The sequence below is a fragment of the Alternaria incomplexa genome, assembly GCF_024043165.1.
Source record: "Alternaria incomplexa strain BMP 0042 chromosome Unknown scaffold_9, whole genome shotgun sequence".
NCBI lineage: Eukaryota > Fungi > Ascomycota > Dothideomycetes > Pleosporales > Pleosporaceae > Alternaria > Alternaria incomplexa.
The window spans coordinates 66571-84451 of NW_026249858.1; the positions used below are offsets into that span (position 1 = coordinate 66571).

Consider the following 17881-nt stretch of genomic DNA (forward strand, 5'->3'; position numbering starts at 1 on the left):
GTTCCAGCTTCATGTTGTCCAGTCGCGACGGACGCTCAGCCCAAATACGACCCCATCAAGGACACGAGAAACTCACCTCTGCCGAGTCGTCACCCAGAATAGCCCGCAAAGAAGCTACTAAGGAGGCAGTCAAGCGGGAGCTCGGCAGGAACTACCAGTACTTCTCTGGCAATACCGCGTTTTGCTGGGGCGGTAGATTGCAAAATACCCGCGACCGTCCAGTCAACGTCGCCACGGCAATCCTCATCATCTTACCTGCTGGCCTTTTTTTCGGCTTCTCGTTCGTGGACTCCCCTCCACTGCTATTGTTCCTCACGCTAACTATTACTATAGGGCCCCTTGGCTATGGACCAACGTTTCTCCATCGATACCCATCCTCTTTGCATATTTGCTTCTCGTCTCCATCTCCTCTTTCCTTCATGCTTCAGCTTCAGATCCGGGCGTATGTCATGCACCTCCTTTGTCATGAACACTACTAACGCCGTATAGATACTTCCCCGAAATCTACATCCATTCCCCCCTCCTAATCCTAATGACGATCCCCTCAGTCTCGGTCCGCCCACCACTGAGTGGACCATGGTGGTCTCCGCAACCGGTACGAATGCAGCTATGGAGGTGCCGACGAAATATTGCAAGAGTTGCAACATCTGGCGACCTCCACGTGCTCACCATTGCCGTGTATGTGACAATTGCATCGAGACGCAAGATCACCATTGCGTCTGGCTCAACAATTGCGTGGGACGCCGCAACTACCGTTACTTCTTTGTCTTCGTGTGCGCCACCACGTTGCTAGGTCTTTTCCTCCTGGGCGCTAGTCTGGCACAAATACTAGTCTGGCGGGCGCAAACTGGAGCATCCTTTGGCGAGGCCATCGATCGATGGCGTGTACCCTTTGCCATGTGTATATACGGACTCCTCGGGTGGTCATATCCCTTCAGTCTTGGCATATACCATCTGTTCCTGGTTGGTAGGGGCGAAACGACGCGTGAATATTTGAACTCACACAAGTTCCTCAAAAAGGATCGGCATAGGCCCTTCACGCAGGGCTCCGCGTTGAAAAACTGGGTTGCTGTATTACAGCGACCACGCCCACCGACCTATCTCCATTTCAAGAGAAAGTACGAGGAGGGCGACCAAAGGTTTGGCTCGCGCAAAGACAAACGGACTGCGCCTCTAGTGCCAGAGCAACAGGGCGGCGGGGTGGAGATGCAGGATGTTAGTGGGTCTGGGGCATTCCAGGGCCCAGCCAGTAGGTCAGGACGTGACGCTGCAGACGCGACTGTGGCATGAGACGCTGTTTCTGATCAGCGTGATCATGTGGTTAGCCCATCTTAAGTAATAGCTTCTTCACAATACACGAGTGCAGGCACGGCACCATATGACCGTTTGCATGCACTGATGAGTGACTTCCTTGATTATGTGTACATTCCATGATAACATTGCAGCGGGCTCGGTTTCGAAGACCCGGCCCGTACGTGCCGGTAATAAGACGGAATGCGAGGAGTGGTGGTGCTGGTAACATTGGATATACAGGGCACGACGGCCTAATCGGCTGACTGACTAGCTGCATGTGTTTACCTCCCCAAATCGTCCATCCGTCCATCTATCTCCCAACCCTGGCTCGATGCGCCTCCCAATGCATGCCCACACACTCTCCTAAACCGGACCGACAATTGTACACGTTTCTTCGCTTGCTCTTTGCCTATCGCGCGCAGACTTTGGCAGTGTTGCTTCGTGAGCGCCGTTGACCCGCCCAAAGCGTCCACCTCCTTCGCGCGTCAGTGCCTCACCCCTCAAGACCACGACCACGACGCGTGCTCCTGCCTTGCCCGTCCGCTGTCATGGCCGAGCGCGATCTATCCCCAACTTCAACATCCTCTACGCTCTCGAACATCACGGTGCGAACTGACAAGCAGGGCGATGCTCGCGCCACGTCCAGCGCGTCGCCTTCCATCTCGACGCCACCTACCAGCCTCGGCGACGAAGCCAGCGTCATGTCCGAGATGACGAAGATCGAACAAGCTGTCGAAGTGTACGAGGAGGCTCCGGGCCTCCAAATGCTCGGCGAGACCTCAGCGTCCGCGCAAACCACCACGCCCGACGCCGTCAACAACGAGGCCCGCCGCCCTGCTAGGAGCTCGCGCAAGTCCGTCACCACGTACAACGTGCAGATTCTCGCCGGAACTGCGATTCATACGCCGACCAAATACCTTGAGAAGCACCACAAGAATGTCGTGCACGGCTCTCTTGAGGAGCTCGCGAGGAAGGAGAAAGCCACACCCATGCGAAAGAAGATGCTGAAGCGGAAGTCTGACATGACTGATGCCAGCGATCAGGTCGAGGATCAGCTGGCTGCCGAAGCCGCCCAGGCAGCACGACGTCGCACCTCCTCTCGCGTGACGGACCTTCGCAAGGAGGTCCTCCGCAAAAGCGGTGTCGGCGATACCGTCGCAAGCATGTACTCAGGGGGAAAGGCTTTCGTTAAAAGCACTTTACGGCGCAGTACTTCGGAGCCATCCTTCAAATCCGGCCAATCAGCTTCCCCCGCGGCTTCTCTCAAGCGGTCTCGCGATGCCCTTGAGGATGGAGACGCAGATAGCCAAGACCAGGAAGGAAAGATCTTCTCGCAGCCCAAGTCGAAAGTCTGGCTTAAGCAAGGTTTGTATGTTGGCCAGGATCGCGACTTTGATCCTCGTCTCTCCGAAAGCCAGAACCGCGCAAAGAAGAGGGCCAAGAAACCATGGCAGGCCACAATCTTGCCCCTCCCGATTTTTGCCTGCGAACGTCTATTGAACGAGGACCCCAAACATGTATTCCGGGATTTCAAATTGCCATTCGATACTTACAGCCCTCTACCCAGAAAGGTTAAGGTCGACGGCTGGGTCAAACTCAACAAAAGTAAGCTTACTATGATCCCACTCAGTCAACAATGCTAACGACTTGCAGACAGGTTCATCGGCGACGCATCTGCGCTGTGGAAACGCGACAAGCAAGACTCCTCCCAATGCTATTGCGATGAAGAAGATGGCTGTGGAGAGTCCTGTCACAATCGGATCATGGCGTATGAATGTGACAAAACCAACTGTCCACTGCCTCCGGAACTATGTAACAATCGGCCATTCGCAGAGCTCAAGAAGCGTGCAAAAGGCAACCGTTATGACTATGGTGTGGAAGTTCTCGATACAAAAGACCGAGGGTTCGGTGTTCGTGCTATGCGAACGTTCGAGCCACACCAGATCATCGTAGAATATGCTGGAGAGATCATTACCCAGTCTGAATGCGAGCGACGCATGAAACAGGTCTACAAGAAAGACAAGGTACGTTGTCAAGGTCTTGCCATACAGATTTCTGCTAATCCTCTGCAGTGCTATTATCTCATGAGCTTCGACAACAAAATGATCATTGATGCGACTCGTGGGACTATTGCTCGATTCGTTAATCACTCGTGTGAACCCAACTGCGAGATGATCAAGTGGACTGTGGGTGGAGAGCCTCGGATGGCGCTGTTCGCCGGTCCCCGCGGCATCATGACTGGCGATGAGCTGACCTACGATTACAATTTTGAGTAAGTCATGTCCCATAACATATATGTTGAACCGTTCTGACTTCGTTAGTCCGTTTTCCCAAAAGAACATTCAGGAATGCCGCTGTGGTACTGAATCATGCCGTGGGGTCCTCGGTCCCAAGCCAAAGAAACCCATTGAAGAGAAGTCAATAGCCTCAGTGCTCATCACAGGCACGAAACGCAAGCTGCAGGATTTGCTCGGTCCTCGAAGGCATGGTTCTGAAAGCACCCAAAGCTCCCCCAAGAAGCGCAGGATGCTTGCAGGCAACTCAGCTAGCGCCAAGGCGAAAAATGCTGTCGCTCGATTGGAGTCTGCTCGTGAGCGAGTCGAGAGGGAAGCAGATGCGCTGTCGCGTCAGAATGCATCCCGCGAAAACCGCGCTTTAAAGCGATCAAGTTCCGGAACTCTTGATAAACGTACGAGATCAGCTAATCTCCGGACGGCAAAGCCATTTACCGTCAAATCTACCCGACACACAACCGTCAGCTTTCAAAGGAAGGTTACTAGGCCTGGTGCACTGAAGAAGGTCAAGAAGCCTACTCGACCACTGTCAAGCAGAAAGGCACTTCGCTCCCAACGACCGAGCACGCCAAATCGAGAAACGAGCACTGAGGTACTGGATTCAGAGGATAATGCTTCACCAAACATAACCCCTGCATCTTTACGCAGCGCTTCTAAGAAATCGCCTTACACCAGCCCTGTCTCACGAGAGCCTCTTGCAAAGGGCGCCACGACTGCAGTGAAAGACCATGTTTCACACAAACCTTCGGTACGGAGCCTACGAGGAAGGTGATGAACGTGTCATTAAACTCTGTTGTATCGTAGCTTTGTTTCAACCCACATCATGCGGCAGATTTTCGCGAAGGGCTATCTGACTTGAACAGGCTTGTTGGGCTGTTTCCCAGTGACTTCAGATGTGTATGTACAGGTAGTCCTCTCCGGTTTTTAACGTGAACAATAGAACGATGGTTCCATGCGAATAGTAACTATTGCGGCGTGATGTGTCAATGCTTTGTTCACATTTTCGCCGCTACCCAGTGGTCGTGTTGTAAAGCTCCTCCTGTTGGTAATATCTAAATCAGTGGAGAGATGTCCATATCTGTGATACACAAACGCCTCTCCATCGCCATGTCGGTGAGATTATATCATACCGTTCGAAAGCAAACACAGCGGTAAAGATCACGCTGACACATTGAGACACGCAGTTGTCGCAAGTGCTTACAGATAGAAGATGTATAAGGCGAACGAGTATGTACATATCATTAAGCTCCCTCTGAACGATCGCTGCCCTCAATACAAAGACCAAAGTCAGAAACCATCCCCCAAGAACTCAACCTGGCGTACGCATTAGATACTAGATACATAATTTATAAGGAAAGAAGATGCCACGCCGTAAGCAGAACAAGACTCCAATCCCATCGCCGCATATGTTGTTGTGGTCGATCGGCCATGTCGGAAGATTCTCGCATGTTTTTTTATCGGCATTATAGCAAGGCTTTGAGGCGAGTTGTATCCGCGTACTTGTCGATTGGCGTAAGTACTTAGACAAATCCTCTTGTTATCGTGTAAAAAGGGATGATCGAAGTGAAAGCGGTGATGAGCTGAAACGGCATCAATCTGTAGTCGTTGGGTGTGATGCAAGTACAGGCAGTGTCTCTCTGTCGAGTCTCTGTCGAGAGAGAGGGAGGAAGAGAGGAGAGTGATCTATTGGACGGTACAGCCGCCACTGACGCCGCCAAGTTGGACGGTGCAGCCGTTGACGCCGCCTTTGGCATTGCGTTGGATGGTGCAGCCGCCTTTGGTGCCGCCTTTGGCAATGCGTTGGACGGTGCAGCCGCCTTTGACGCCACGATGAAGGGCCATGCTGACAGTTGAGTTGGCTTGGGTGGGTTGAGGTAATTGAAGGATATGTAGAGAGCTTGAAATTGTAGGTAGATAGTGTTCTGTTGGCTGGAAGAACAATAAATTTAGGGACCATGAGCACCGTTTTATACAACGGAAAAGAGTATATGGGAAAGGACGAAGCTTCCTTTGTGGCTGTTGTTGTCAAAAGGTCCAGAGCATGGTCCCGACAAGGGTAAGGCCCTCGATGTTAGCTTGCTATTGTTCTCGGACATGGTATGTCATACCACGTGACTTTGCTTACTATTGTTCCAAAGCCATTGCACCTGTAAAGAATGAGAACAAAGGAGATTCAAGCGGCAGAGAAAAGTCTCGACAAGGTTCTGTGCCGAATTCTAAGCAAGGGGTGATCTGAGTCGCCGACTATTGTGTCCAGTAGAGTGGGCCCGATTTACGACCTCAACAGCTAGTCGGTCGATCTAAACATCACATTGGTTGGTATGGCAATGTACATTTTCCTCAGTAGGAAAGTCCCTGCATGTTGCAAGTCATGTCAGTTGGGAAGGAGCAAGTGAGTTTCCACGTGGGAAATATTCACTGCTGAAGGTTCGCCCGTTGCCATGAATGAGCGAACACAGGCATACCGTCAAAAATGTTCTCTCGGTCAAGGAGCTAATGGGTATCTAAGGTCTTCAAAGAGAAGCAGCGTGATGAGGTGGCTAATAAACGTGATTTAGAGACTCAATGAGCTATGCAAAGGTACCGGTGTACGAGCACTCAAGGTCATATGTCTCCGGTGCTTCCGGACGGCAAGCGGAATCCTTACATATGCATGACTTCCGAATCGAGAAGATTGGCGGTAACATTGTCGATCGAGCGAATGGTAGAGTGATGGTTTGCTCCGAGTTGTATACGCTGCCATTCAGTAGACGTCAGCGTGCCTGCGCGCAGAGGAGTCGGCTATGAGGATCGGGCAAGCTGCCACTGAGTTCCGAACCAACTATTTGGTACTTGGTATCCAAATTATAGAATATATGCGAAGCTCAGGGCTCATGTGTAGTATCATGATGGTATTGAGATCGTTGTGACGCAACGGTGGGTAACGCGATGATGACTAATAATTTCCCGACGGGCATGCTGCTGCAGGGTAGGTAACCTTCCAAGACATCACATTATCACGAGCAATCCGCAGTCCACCAATGGCGATGTACGCGAGAAGGCTACTTGCTCGCTGCGCTTACGGCCTGCCTTTACGCCGCGCATTCCAGACGGCCGCTGCTCCCTCGGTCCGTGCCCCGGAGTTTGCTTTCGCTTTCGAGTAAGGCCTGCGCACCATCAGCTTCTCAACACAGCAGCTGACGGCTGTCAGTATCGATGGAGTGCTCCTAAGAAGTTCAGATCCGCTGCCGCGAGCTCAAAAGGCCCTCTCTTACCTGCAGTCACAGGGCATTCCCTTCATACTTCTTACCAATGGCGGCGGCAAACATGAATCCGACCGCGTGGCCGAGTTGAGCAGTAAACTGGACGTGTCTATCGATGCATCCATGTTCGTTCAAAGCCATACCCCCTTCGCCGACATGGACGACCTCAAGGACAAGACGGTCATGGTGGTGGGTGGTGTGGAGGATAATTGCAGGAAGGTCGCTGAGGCATACGGGTATGACGGAACGACATTACATGGGGCTGCAGCATTCTAACAGATTGCATAGTTTCAAGAATGTAGTTATACCTGGCGATATCATGGTTGCTCACCCGGATGTATGGCCATTCTCGCAGCAACTACTGTCCTACTACAAGACCTTTACTCGACCGCTACCCGTCCCTATCGACGTTGACTCGCCATCTAGATCGCTCCGCATCGATGCAGTCTTTGTATACAACGATCCTCGAGACTGGGGGTTGGACGCGCAGATCATCAAGGATGTCTTGTTATCAGAGCATGGCATCGTTGGAACTTTGTCACAGAAGAACGGCAATCCAGCTCTGGAGAATCGTGGCTACCAACAAGATGGACAGCCCCCACTATACTTCTCAAACCCAGACCTGCTATGGGCGGCAAAATATCACCTGCCACGTCTCGGTCAGGGCGGCTTTCGCGAAGCTTTCGAGGGTATCTGGGCTGCGATAACTGGCGGACAGACACAAGGTGTTAAGCTGCAGAAAGTCGTAATGGGCAAACCACACCGACCTACGTACGAGTTCGCTGAGAAGCGTCTGATAGCGCATCGGCATCATTTGATGCAAAACTATGGTAGTCCGCTGGGTCATCTGAAGCGCGTGTACATGGTCGGTGACAATCCCGCCAGTGACATTGCTGGCGGTAACAACTACCAGAGTCCGCATGGTACAGATTGGGCTAGTGTGTTAGTGGAAACAGGTGTCTACAAGAAGGGTACAACACCGTCGCCTGAGCCGCGCAAGGTCGTGAGCGATGTTTGGGACGCTGTAGCGTGGGCTGTCGCGCAGGAAAAGTGGGCATCTTCAGCAGATGCTCCGTGATATTGAATTATGTACATGTATTGTCATTGCAGATACGATGATGCTCTTGGAGTGTCTCATAATAAGACATCATTCCAACCTTCTGGGATACATCATCAGAACCGTGCGCATGAGTCGTCTGTTAATAGACTTCACACATAACCTACTGCTGCTCCAACCACTGCACAAACATCAAACCGCCGGACCCAAGGACCTCAGCCGTAGCCACCGGTTTGCTGTCTTCGATCCTTCCCGTTTCTAGATTTCGGCTATAGACAGCAACGTTCTTGCTAAATTGGTTCGCAATCGCAATCATGGATCCGTCCTTATTCATGTTGAAGTGGCGAGGGTAGTATCCGCCTGATTTGGCGAGTTGGACAAACGACAACCTTCCGTCCGCTGTCGGCTTGAATGTTGCAAGTGAGTCACTTGGAACCTGGGTGCTGTTCTTTGGGTCGGGATTTTCTACTCCGAACACCGTGCCGTTACGATTCGCCGCAACGAGGAACTTGTTGTCGGGTGACAATATCATCTCCGAGGCATATGACACTGGCGGGAGCGTAGTGTTGCCATATGTGCTGACCTCGTCGACCTCGGTGAATTCCAGGCCGCCGCACTCAGGGTAGTCTACTTTGTAGCTGATGATCTTGTTGCTTTTCTCGTGGACGACAAAGAGGTATGTGGTCTTAGAATCGGGGCTTGTCCAGAAAACTGCATGCCGAGGACCGTATTCCGGCTTTGATTTGAGTGGCTCGTGTTCGGTGAGCTGGTGGCTTGCGGGATCGATACAATATACGTGGACTAGATTGGCACCGAGACTAGGGAAGATCATGAATTGGCCTGTGGGGTCGAGGACAGCCTGGTGGATCTGTTCAGGCTTCTCGAAGGTGAAGTTCTGTAGGGATGAGAACTTGTTGCTTCCGTCGATGGTGAAGAGTGAGATTGCTGCCTGGGGGCCATACTATTTGGATTGTTAGTACATGTTCATCAAGGATTAGAAAGAGAGGGTTGTACGTACATGGGCAAGGGCAAGCGCCGTTCCGTTGTTGTAGGATATCGAAGACACCGCTCCTCCCAAAACCGGGCTGCTCGAAATCTTGCTGAGGCTGCCATCAGCACCAACGCTCAACATTGTAAGGTTGGCACCAATTTCTACTTCGTCTAGACACACTATCCTTTCACGACCAAGGGAAGCATCGAGCCATGTGGGTAACTTCCCACACTCATAGCTCTCATGAGTAACCTTCATCGTTTGGCTAGTGTTTTCATTTGTGCTAGGTGGTAGTTCGAGAGTCTGGATAGCGCCAGGAGAAGTGTCATTTCCATATGATGCGACGAGGAGCCGACCCGCGGCTACTTGTCCTATAGTCGCTAACGCGATGAGTAAAGTGTTCATTGCTGCTGATAATGAAGGTATGGAGTTGTGTAGTAATACAGAGGGACCAAGACTTGTGTGGTTGTAAGAAGAAGGAAGGGCGTTGTAACGTAGGGATTATATTTTGTATCAAAGATCTATGAAACTGTGAAATGCAAAGAGAGACAGAGTAAGGAATGTGAAATGGGTCCTTGTGAATAGATGCGGGGAATCACAACCTTTGTTCTCATCGCGTGTGTATATAGTGATGCGTGTCGCATGTTTCACATTAACCGCCATGGGTCCTGTCAATAGGGATTTAGGTTTTAGTAGGACCGACAGATCCTAGGCACCGAGTTCAGCGCTAAGGGGCGGGTGTTTCCGTAAACGCGTGTGTGAGGGTCTTGATTGGTGAGTGCGGGGTTAAGCGTGAGCTGTGTCTCGGTGTTACTCGGTGATAGCCCAAAACACCAGTCGCGCTAGTGCGTCATGTCGCCATCTCTGCGCGCACGCGCTTGTGTGATGACCTCTTCACGAGTCCAAATGCATGTACGCATGCTCACATGCAGCCACACTAATCATGTCTACTTCCTCTTCCAGTTATGCCAACTATCTCCCGAACGAACTGCTGCTTGAGATCTTGGCGTACTTTGCATCGTGGGGCGAGACCGAGAGGCAAACCGCGCTTGCACGCTTTTCCGCTGTCAATAGGTAATGTGTCGCATTGAGGATCCTGGTCACATGAGCTTACGTCAGTAGACAGTGGTATGATGTATGTGAATGCCATGCTACGGGCCATCAAACGTATTGTGACTAATTTGGCTGTTCGATGCATAGATAGCAGTTCAACCACTATACGAATCACCATATCTATCAGGAAGTGCGTACGATCTCTTTGTACGAACGATATGTCCTTCTGTGCTAGCCCGCATCAAGGTAAGGATATTCCGAGTAGTTGGTGATACATGCTAACCTATCACAAGCCCACAGCATTGTCAAGTCTAGTAAAGTCGCTGGACTTATCCCACATCGTACATCAAGGCGCCAAATCGACAACAGCTAGATTGCTAGGCCGAACGAGATTATCTCTTGAAGTCTTCGTAGCACCTCAAGCTAGCTTTGCAATCAACTGCTGGGCTAGCCTGAGCAAATGCACCCGGCTACGCGTTCTCGACCTGAGCCTGTTGGTAAACCCCAGACACACGATCTTTGTTCGAATCGTAAACTGACATGCTCTTCTAAAACCAGGGTATCCGAATGCATCAGTTTCCAAAGCTTGAACCAAACGATACGGCAACTTGGGGATCTACGCGAGCTTTACTTACCTCGCTGTTCATCTAGATATGAACCCTCCGCCACACCCGGTGGTCCCAGTATTCGCTGGCCACCTAACCTGGAACACCTCGCTCTATCTGGATCGGTCTCTGGTCAATTCCTATGGGATATGCTACGACAACCGGCCAACTTCCCTCCGACTTTCTCTTCGCTGAGTATTCACCATAGTCCAGGTCTAGATCAGTACGTCAAGACTCTATTGCAACGAGTTCACCGTACGACTACCACTGGAGGATTGGATGCTAACATAAAGACCACAGGCAAGGTATCAGACCCCTACTTGACAGCTTATCTGCATCGCTTACGGTCGTCGAACTCCGCGATCTACCAGCCGTCAAACAAGGCCGATTGAACAGTGTACTAGACTGGCTACCAAACCTCGTCTCTCTAACCATAGCACTAGACTACATCGACAGTCGATTCGGAAACATGCCACCAGATTTCTCACCAGCCCGATGGCAAGAAGCCAAGCCACTATACAGACTGACTCTCCTCGCTTGTGGACGGACGGGTGATCCCTCACGTAGTTTCACGATGACTGATCTCTTCACCTTAATAGACGAACGGTATCTAGGCCGTTTGCGCTATCTAAACATAGGACATAGCACGGAGTGGCAAATTGAGGATGAAGAGCTGGGCGCACTTGAGTCCAGTGTATATGAGCAGGACAAGGAGAGTTGGTTGGGCCGCAGATGGCACTACGAAGACGTGGATTTCACGGATACGAGGGGTTTGGAATACGAGCAATGGATCACAGACATGGCGATTGGGAGGGAAATGAGACCTCGGTTTCGGCTTTTGAGGAATCGATAGTTGAACTGCTTGATGATACTCAGCACTTGCTCACGTTCTCATTCTAATGTATAGTTCAACGCATTACTCATTGAGCTGATAATTGAATATAAGTTAGCACTCCTAGCCACATGTGCTACTCAGAAAAGAAAACCCCGAAGACAGTGTATCGCGAAGCCTAAAGTATACCCAAACCATCTAAGACTGACAATAATGAAAAGGATGTAACACTCAGAAATACATTTTGGTTCGATCGCCTCCTTGTGTCCCCAGATGCTCTTCCTAGTCGTCACCCAAGATAATCCTTCTTCTCCTCCAGCCACTCAACGGCCTGACGCTCTCCCTCTCCACCTCTCTCCCGCCAACCCTATGATAGCTTCTCCACTTCTCCTGCTCGGTCTCCTTCTCCTTCTCCTCGAAAGGGGAGTCGCCCCAGAAGCTATCTCGTCGTGTACGGGTCCTTTCCCGTGAGGTAGACCGCTCACGAGACTCCCAACGCTCATCCACCCACCACTTCTCACTACGATGGAAAGGATCGTATGAGGGTGAGAGAAGCGAGAAAGTATGGTGATGGTGCGACGAGTGTGGACGGCTGAACTTAGCGTTGATGCTGAGGCGGAAAGCTTGGTCGTCTGGCTCGGAAGAAGCGGCGCGGTCTGAGGAGTATTCGTACGTACGTCGTGTGTCGTAGCTACGGCGTCTGTTCTCGTCTTCCGTATCGTTTTGGGGGCGCCGAGTGTCAGTCCAGACGTTGAAGCGCTCGAGTTGAGAGGGCTGATCCCGTACTGTTAGGGAGCGGGATGACCTGACTGGCTTATGGTTGGACGAGTAGGGGTAGTCGTCATGGCCATCTTCGTCATCGAGATCTGAGAGTGTGATGCTCCGACGGTGTTTGCTGGAGTCGTGATGAACGAGAGGAAGTGAGTAGTAAGGTTCGTACTCTGGAGTGCGCTCGCGGGTGCGAGTACGCGTTAGGTGCAGGTAAGACATGGTCGGCTGCCTGGTGCGGCTGATTAGTCAGACCTTGAGATGATGACTGTGATTTGGTAGGTATAGAATGATTGTAATGACAATGCTCAAGAGAAAGTTATGCGTTTTGCAGTGTCAATGGATTGCAAGCACTTATATTCGTACAGGTGAGGACCGGAGAAGCAAGCCCACTGTCCTCCAGAACCCTCTTATATTATCCGACGAAATGTTTCAACTGCCTAGACGACTTAGAAATCACCTTGTTTGGCTAGCATGAGCTCCATGAATTTCAACGTGCACCGCCTCTTTTTCTGCGGCTCGATTGTGGCTTGTGCAGATCGCTCCAGGATTTGATTGGCTGCGCCCACTGTCGGCGTGCTCCGCGTGAACGATTATTTACCGATGAGTTCCTGACCGCCAGAACATTGAGGCTTGAATGGAGTCTTCAGAGTTGCCTAAGTATATGATACTAGGGGCCCCTGCAGTGTGTATCGTGGAAGGGTCATGGCAGCTGAATGTGCGGTCGCCACTACGAGGCTGTGACAATGTGGAGGTGTGGGGGCCGAAAACACGACGGTGAACGTTGGGTTTGTGTAATCAAGGTGCGAAAACGTAGCGGGTAATCTCCGATGTTGACCTGGATGCCTACAGCAAAACTCCATGTTGTCCCGATGTCTATGCTGATGTCTCTGGTTATTCGCTCTCGTGGGTACCTCGCCGGTTGGAGCTTACGACGCTCAAAGGGTCATGCGCTTTGGATGAATCATTGTTTGGGTCAGGGGCTCCTTTTTCAGCCTTCTCGTTAGTAAGGTTTGGTCAAGAACAGCGAGTATTGGTATGACGATGTCGCAATTGAGAGATGGGCAGTGAAGAGCATGACCAAAATTATGATCCATGTAGGCGATGTCCTTCGTCGCAGTGGCAGTGACTCATCGGTTGCGCACTTGCACGTCGTAGTCATTCGGATATTGATGTCTCCTAATCCAGGAGGCCTGCAATAAAGACTGACCAGGCGGTTGACGCACACTGATTGAAGAGCATGGAGAACCTTCCCCATGTGACCCTGACGACTAAGTGTGCTGCCTGGGAGGTGCCATTGTTGGCCAGCTACACAGATAACGTCACCCAAAACCTTCACCCTGTTTCTCACTGATCTTCGCTGCCTTCTCGTTCGGCATATCGCCTCGTCGACTGCCTACGCAACTCTTGTACCTTTCTCTCTCCAGCTATTCCTGTTGCTTCTCTTAGCGCTCCTCACGAAATAGCCTTGTCTGCAGGTTCAGATTTTAGCGTAGTAGTTAAATTGATTAGATTGATTAAATGTAGACAGTACCGTGGCTCATAAACGTCAGATTAGAAGCCATGCGGTTGGCCTTACATAGGTATACAAGATAAAATCCGAACAGGTCTACAGACTACATAAAGATAGAAACTTGCAAAGCAGGTTACTTAGCGTTAATGTAGGCTCTAGGGTGTTAGACTTTCATTAGGTTAGTGAAGGCATAAACGAACTGACAGCACGATCGGGACGGCTGTTAGTTGCTACGTCTGCGTGTGTAAAGAGACGGAGGCAGCGCTTGAGTATGCATGCGCTATACCAGCCTGGTTACAGGATCACACAGGGCACGAGATACGAAATCAATCGTGATTCATGGGTCGCAATCAACAATTAGATGTCTGTCGTGGAGGTATACAATACGGTACCTAGGTATGTTCGAGAATGTGTGGGTGTGAGCCATTGCGTATGCTTCTAGAGCGTAGTGTATCCGGGCGTGCTGAAAAAAGAATGGACGTCTTCGCGTTCCCTTGAATTCGATCCTTCTCGTTGGTGGTATAATTGCATCTAGACGCTTGTGCATTGGAGAGGCGGAGGGACTCAGATGCCAGTCAGCTGCAACGCGTTCTGTGTACCGCCACTGCCGCGATAGTGCATGCACAACACCTGGAAGCGTCGCCATATAAGGCAGGTATGGGTCCTAGTGCTGATGTGAATCTTGGAGGATCGCTGAACCGTCGCTGTCGTTGGTCGTAAAGTTGCAGCGTGGTGCATGAGACTTCGGAGATTGTGACAACGCCCGGCAGCGCTTGGCGTGCTCGTCGACGTTCGGCTAGCCACGATGAGGCTTGCCCTGCGGCACAGCGCGCGAACTTACTCACTTCGAGAACATGGCGGGACGCAAGGGGCCTGAGTGTCTGAGGGCGCTGGAGGCTCTCGCTGTCTCCTTACCAATGCCAGATTGACGGCATGAGGGAGCGCCGCACCGACATGTACCTTCCGCCAGAGCTCTTGACGCTATTATTTCTAGCGAACGCCGCAGCAGCTGTCCCTCGTGCGCAACCAACATCGTACCAACTTGAGGGCATACACGCTAATTGCAAACAGAGACCTCTTTCTTACCCAACGTCACCGAGATTGCTCCCACCCAACAGTCGACAGTATCGATCGCGGCGCAGATAACAGAACCGTCCGATGCCACTGCTACCGAGAGTTCTGTAGATCGGGTCGACGTGAAGGTCGAAGTGTGTACTCTCGACGCCAGCAGCTGTTGTTCTATCGATCCGGGTAGTTGTGGTGGCTTGCAATGGATTGTTCTTCCGTCTGCCACAGGTTGGGGACTGACGGGTCCAGCTACCGATCGCCTCGTGACACTTACTCCGACCGCCACGACTGTCACGACGACTCGGCCGACCATCCTCAACCTCGAGACCAACGTCCTCGTATGGGGGACCGAACAAGAAAGCGAGGGCAGTGCTGGACAGCCGGGCCTCATCATAGGACCGAGCACAGTTAGGGCTTCGAACACGATGGGAGAAGGACCCGGTGCTACAGGATCGGCGCAACAACAGATAGAGCAGCACAGTCTCCTACTGCAGATAGTCTCTCAGATTGGGCGCGCACCATCGAATGTGCAGCCAGCTCAACCCGCATCTCCTGCGACAGAAAACCCTGGTCAAACTGTAGCGCCCATCGATAACCATAATGGAGGTGATAGTGCGCTTGCCCAGCCAGCAACCACTCCCGACTCTGGCATGGCGAGCAATACGGACATGATATCTCCACCACAAACAGCGCCAGCAGTAGCCATTGGCGAATTTGTATATGGAACACAGACGTTAACGCTTACGGCTGGTCTTAGCACCAACATCGGCAGCAACTTCTTCCCTACCTTTGTAGGATTAACGACTGACGCCGAAGGTAACACTTTGGTCTCGGTCTTTTCGGACGGGACTGCTGTCATTGCCACTGTGCGTGTTGCGCCTACTACAATGGTTGTACCAAGATCTGGCTTCGAAGCAAGTACCACTGATGCTGCAAATCCTGGTGAGCAAACTGGCGGTTTGGCTACTACCTCCAGCAAGGAGGCTGGAGCCGGGAGGAGGCGTAAACTGGAGTGGTGGATGGGTGCCGTTTTGGGCGCACTTAGCTTCGGAGCGATGTTCTAGTAACAGGTAACATGAGCATTCGATTCATGCCGCCTTAACATAATGATGTTCTAATGAACAATAAGTCGCGATCATGCGCGCAATCACCTGTCAAACTGCACACTCATAGATTCCCGAGCCTCCACCTTAGACAAGCAAGAAGCTAAACAGGTCTGCAGCCTACATGAAGATCATGATGTATAAAGTAGGTAACCTTACGTTAACGTAGGCTCTAAGGTGTTTAGTTTTTTTCCTTAGATAAGGTGCCTCTGCCGTGCCCTACTACTTGTTCCACCGAAGCCGGCTCCGCTCTCTGTTGTCTCTTGCTCGCGCTCCTGGCTGAATCCAGCATGTGAGAACCAAGAATCGAGGCTGGAGAAAAGGTGACCAATTCAATTGTGTGTGGAGGCGGGAAGGACGGTAGTTCATGTCAGATACTGGTTGTTTTCAATGCGTCTTTCGATAGTAATATTGTTTATGCACTTTCTGTCAGTAGATACGGATAACTAATGAATCTTGGTCGTGTTCATCGCTTGCACCCATGGTTTCCAGAATTCCTCAATACCGCGCTCGTAATTCCAACCAGTCCAGTTGTAGTTTGTCATACCCCACGTATCTGGGAAACCCTGAACACCCGATCTGATTCTGTACGAACCAGCGATAGACCACATCATCCAGCTGATGTCGTTATCGATGGTGTACTCCTTCAAGCAGTTTTGTAGTGTGTTGTTGAAGAGTGTCTCGTCTTGCGCACTACCGAACTCGCTCAGGATGACTGGTGTCTCGCGCACAGCCTTCGGGCAGTCACCCGTAATGTTGCAGGCGGCTGGCGCATCGATGCCCAGAGCATTGAAGCCGTTGCGGTAGAAGTTTGCCTTGACGATGTCGCAGGTGCCCGTGTCGATGTCCTCACTCATGCTGTAGAGATGGAGTTCCCAGACAAGCTTATCAGCCCAGGGGTGATCGTCGAGATTGAAGTACACTGGCTCCCTCCTCGCGGCGTCGCGAATCGCCGTGCACTTGTAGCATGGAGCGGTGAGAATGTTCTTGCCGCTAGTGAGTGCTGACAGATCTTGCCCGTACTGCATACCTCCCCAGAGGATAAGAAGATCAGGGTTGGCCTCGTGGATTGCGTCAGCGCCAGCGGTCATATTGCCGACGAGGGTGTCCCAGTTGTAATAGAGATCCGTGACGTTCCAAGATTCGCGCAGCTCGTTGCGAAGAGACATACTAACTACGTTTGGGTGATCCTTTGCCCAATTGGCAACATAGGAAAGACCGCGGCGCCAGTGCGTTGCGTTGAACTCAAGGTCGTCGAACCATGCGGTACCGTCGATGTGTGAGCAGCACCACTGCGCTTTGCCTGTGTGCACATCTGGGCTGATGAAAATGCCTTTGGTAGCAGCGATGCGTGCGATGTCGCTCCAGATCTCGAATCGAGTGGTCTGAGCTGTCCAACCGGGGTTCTTCTCGATGATCTCGTTGGCTACTTTGGTGCCGTTCACATAGCCCAGGGCGTTGATGAGGCCAACCTCGAGTGGCACGTCAACGCCGTTTCGATCGTAGACTTGGTCAATCATCTCAATGGCGTAGCCCATGCGGATGTAGTTGAAGCCAACACCTGCAATGTCATCAAGAATCTCTTCCGCTGACGCCCACTCAAGTCCTTCAGGAACCATAGTCTCGCCTACAGAGGATCTCAGTTTGTTGCAGTGGGGCATGAGTCTGAACTTGATACATACCACTCATTGGCCAGTTAACACCAGCCCAAGTCGCCTTTTCGCCATTGCTATCAACAATATCTCGGCCTCTGGTACTGTACGGACCGTTGAAAGATGGAGACGTGCTGTTCGTTGCCTGTCGACGCGCATTGTACCGGAAAGCAGTGTGACTCGAAACTTCGGGCAAGTATCCTGCCGAAACGACAGCGCCAGCAAATGCTGTGCCAAGTAAAACGCGCAGTCCCAGCATGGTCAGTGAATTGAGTGATGCCTTGCGGGGTGTGGCATAGACACTGGGTACATTCGGACCTTTATACTTCTCGGTACAGCCATCGTGAACAGCTAACTGGGAAGAGCCTCAATGCCCGTCGGTAGGCTTGCTCAATGTAAGCCAAAATCCG

The 17881-nt window shown here is 51.5% G+C and overlaps 5 protein-coding genes across 5 annotated transcripts; 3 read left to right on the forward strand and 2 right to left on the reverse strand.

Moving 5' to 3' along the window:
* Positions 1 to 1378: 1378 nt before the first annotated feature.
* On the forward strand, positions 1379 to 4359 carry J4E90_006382 (uncharacterized protein; the record flags this gene model as incomplete). The annotated part of the gene is made up of 5 exons (XM_051435928.1): positions 1379 to 1384; positions 1917 to 2898; positions 3127 to 3317; positions 3366 to 3565; positions 3615 to 4359. The coding sequence occupies 5 exons, from the start codon at positions 1379 to 1381 to the stop codon at positions 4357 to 4359; spliced, it is 2124 nt and encodes a 707-aa protein (XP_051289722.1).
* A 2626-nt stretch (positions 4360 to 6985) lies between these two features.
* On the forward strand, positions 6986 to 7907 carry J4E90_006383 (uncharacterized protein; the record flags this gene model as incomplete). The annotated part of the gene is made up of 2 exons (XM_051435929.1): positions 6986 to 7065; positions 7118 to 7907. The coding sequence occupies 2 exons, from the start codon at positions 6986 to 6988 to the stop codon at positions 7905 to 7907; spliced, it is 870 nt and encodes a 289-aa protein (XP_051289723.1).
* Positions 7908 to 8049: 142 nt separating this feature from the next.
* On the reverse strand, positions 8050 to 9018 carry J4E90_006384 (uncharacterized protein; the record flags this gene model as incomplete). The annotated part of the gene is made up of 2 exons (XM_051435930.1): positions 8050 to 8847; positions 8905 to 9018. The coding sequence occupies 2 exons, from the start codon at positions 9016 to 9018 to the stop codon at positions 8050 to 8052; spliced, it is 912 nt and encodes a 303-aa protein (XP_051289724.1).
* Positions 9019 to 14918: 5900 nt separating this feature from the next.
* J4E90_006385 (uncharacterized protein) lies at positions 14919 to 15780 on the forward strand (the record flags this gene model as incomplete). Its single annotated transcript, XM_051435931.1, has 2 exons — positions 14919 to 14925; positions 14966 to 15780. 2 exons carry the CDS (start codon positions 14919 to 14921, stop codon positions 15778 to 15780), a joined length of 822 nt encoding a protein of 273 aa, XP_051289725.1.
* Positions 15781 to 16265: 485 nt separating this feature from the next.
* Positions 16266 to 17730, reverse strand: J4E90_006386 (uncharacterized protein; the record flags this gene model as incomplete). The annotated part of the gene is made up of 2 exons (XM_051435932.1): positions 16266 to 17446; positions 17502 to 17730. The coding sequence occupies 2 exons, from the start codon at positions 17728 to 17730 to the stop codon at positions 16266 to 16268; spliced, it is 1410 nt and encodes a 469-aa protein (XP_051289726.1).
* Positions 17731 to 17881: the final 151 nt, after the last annotated feature.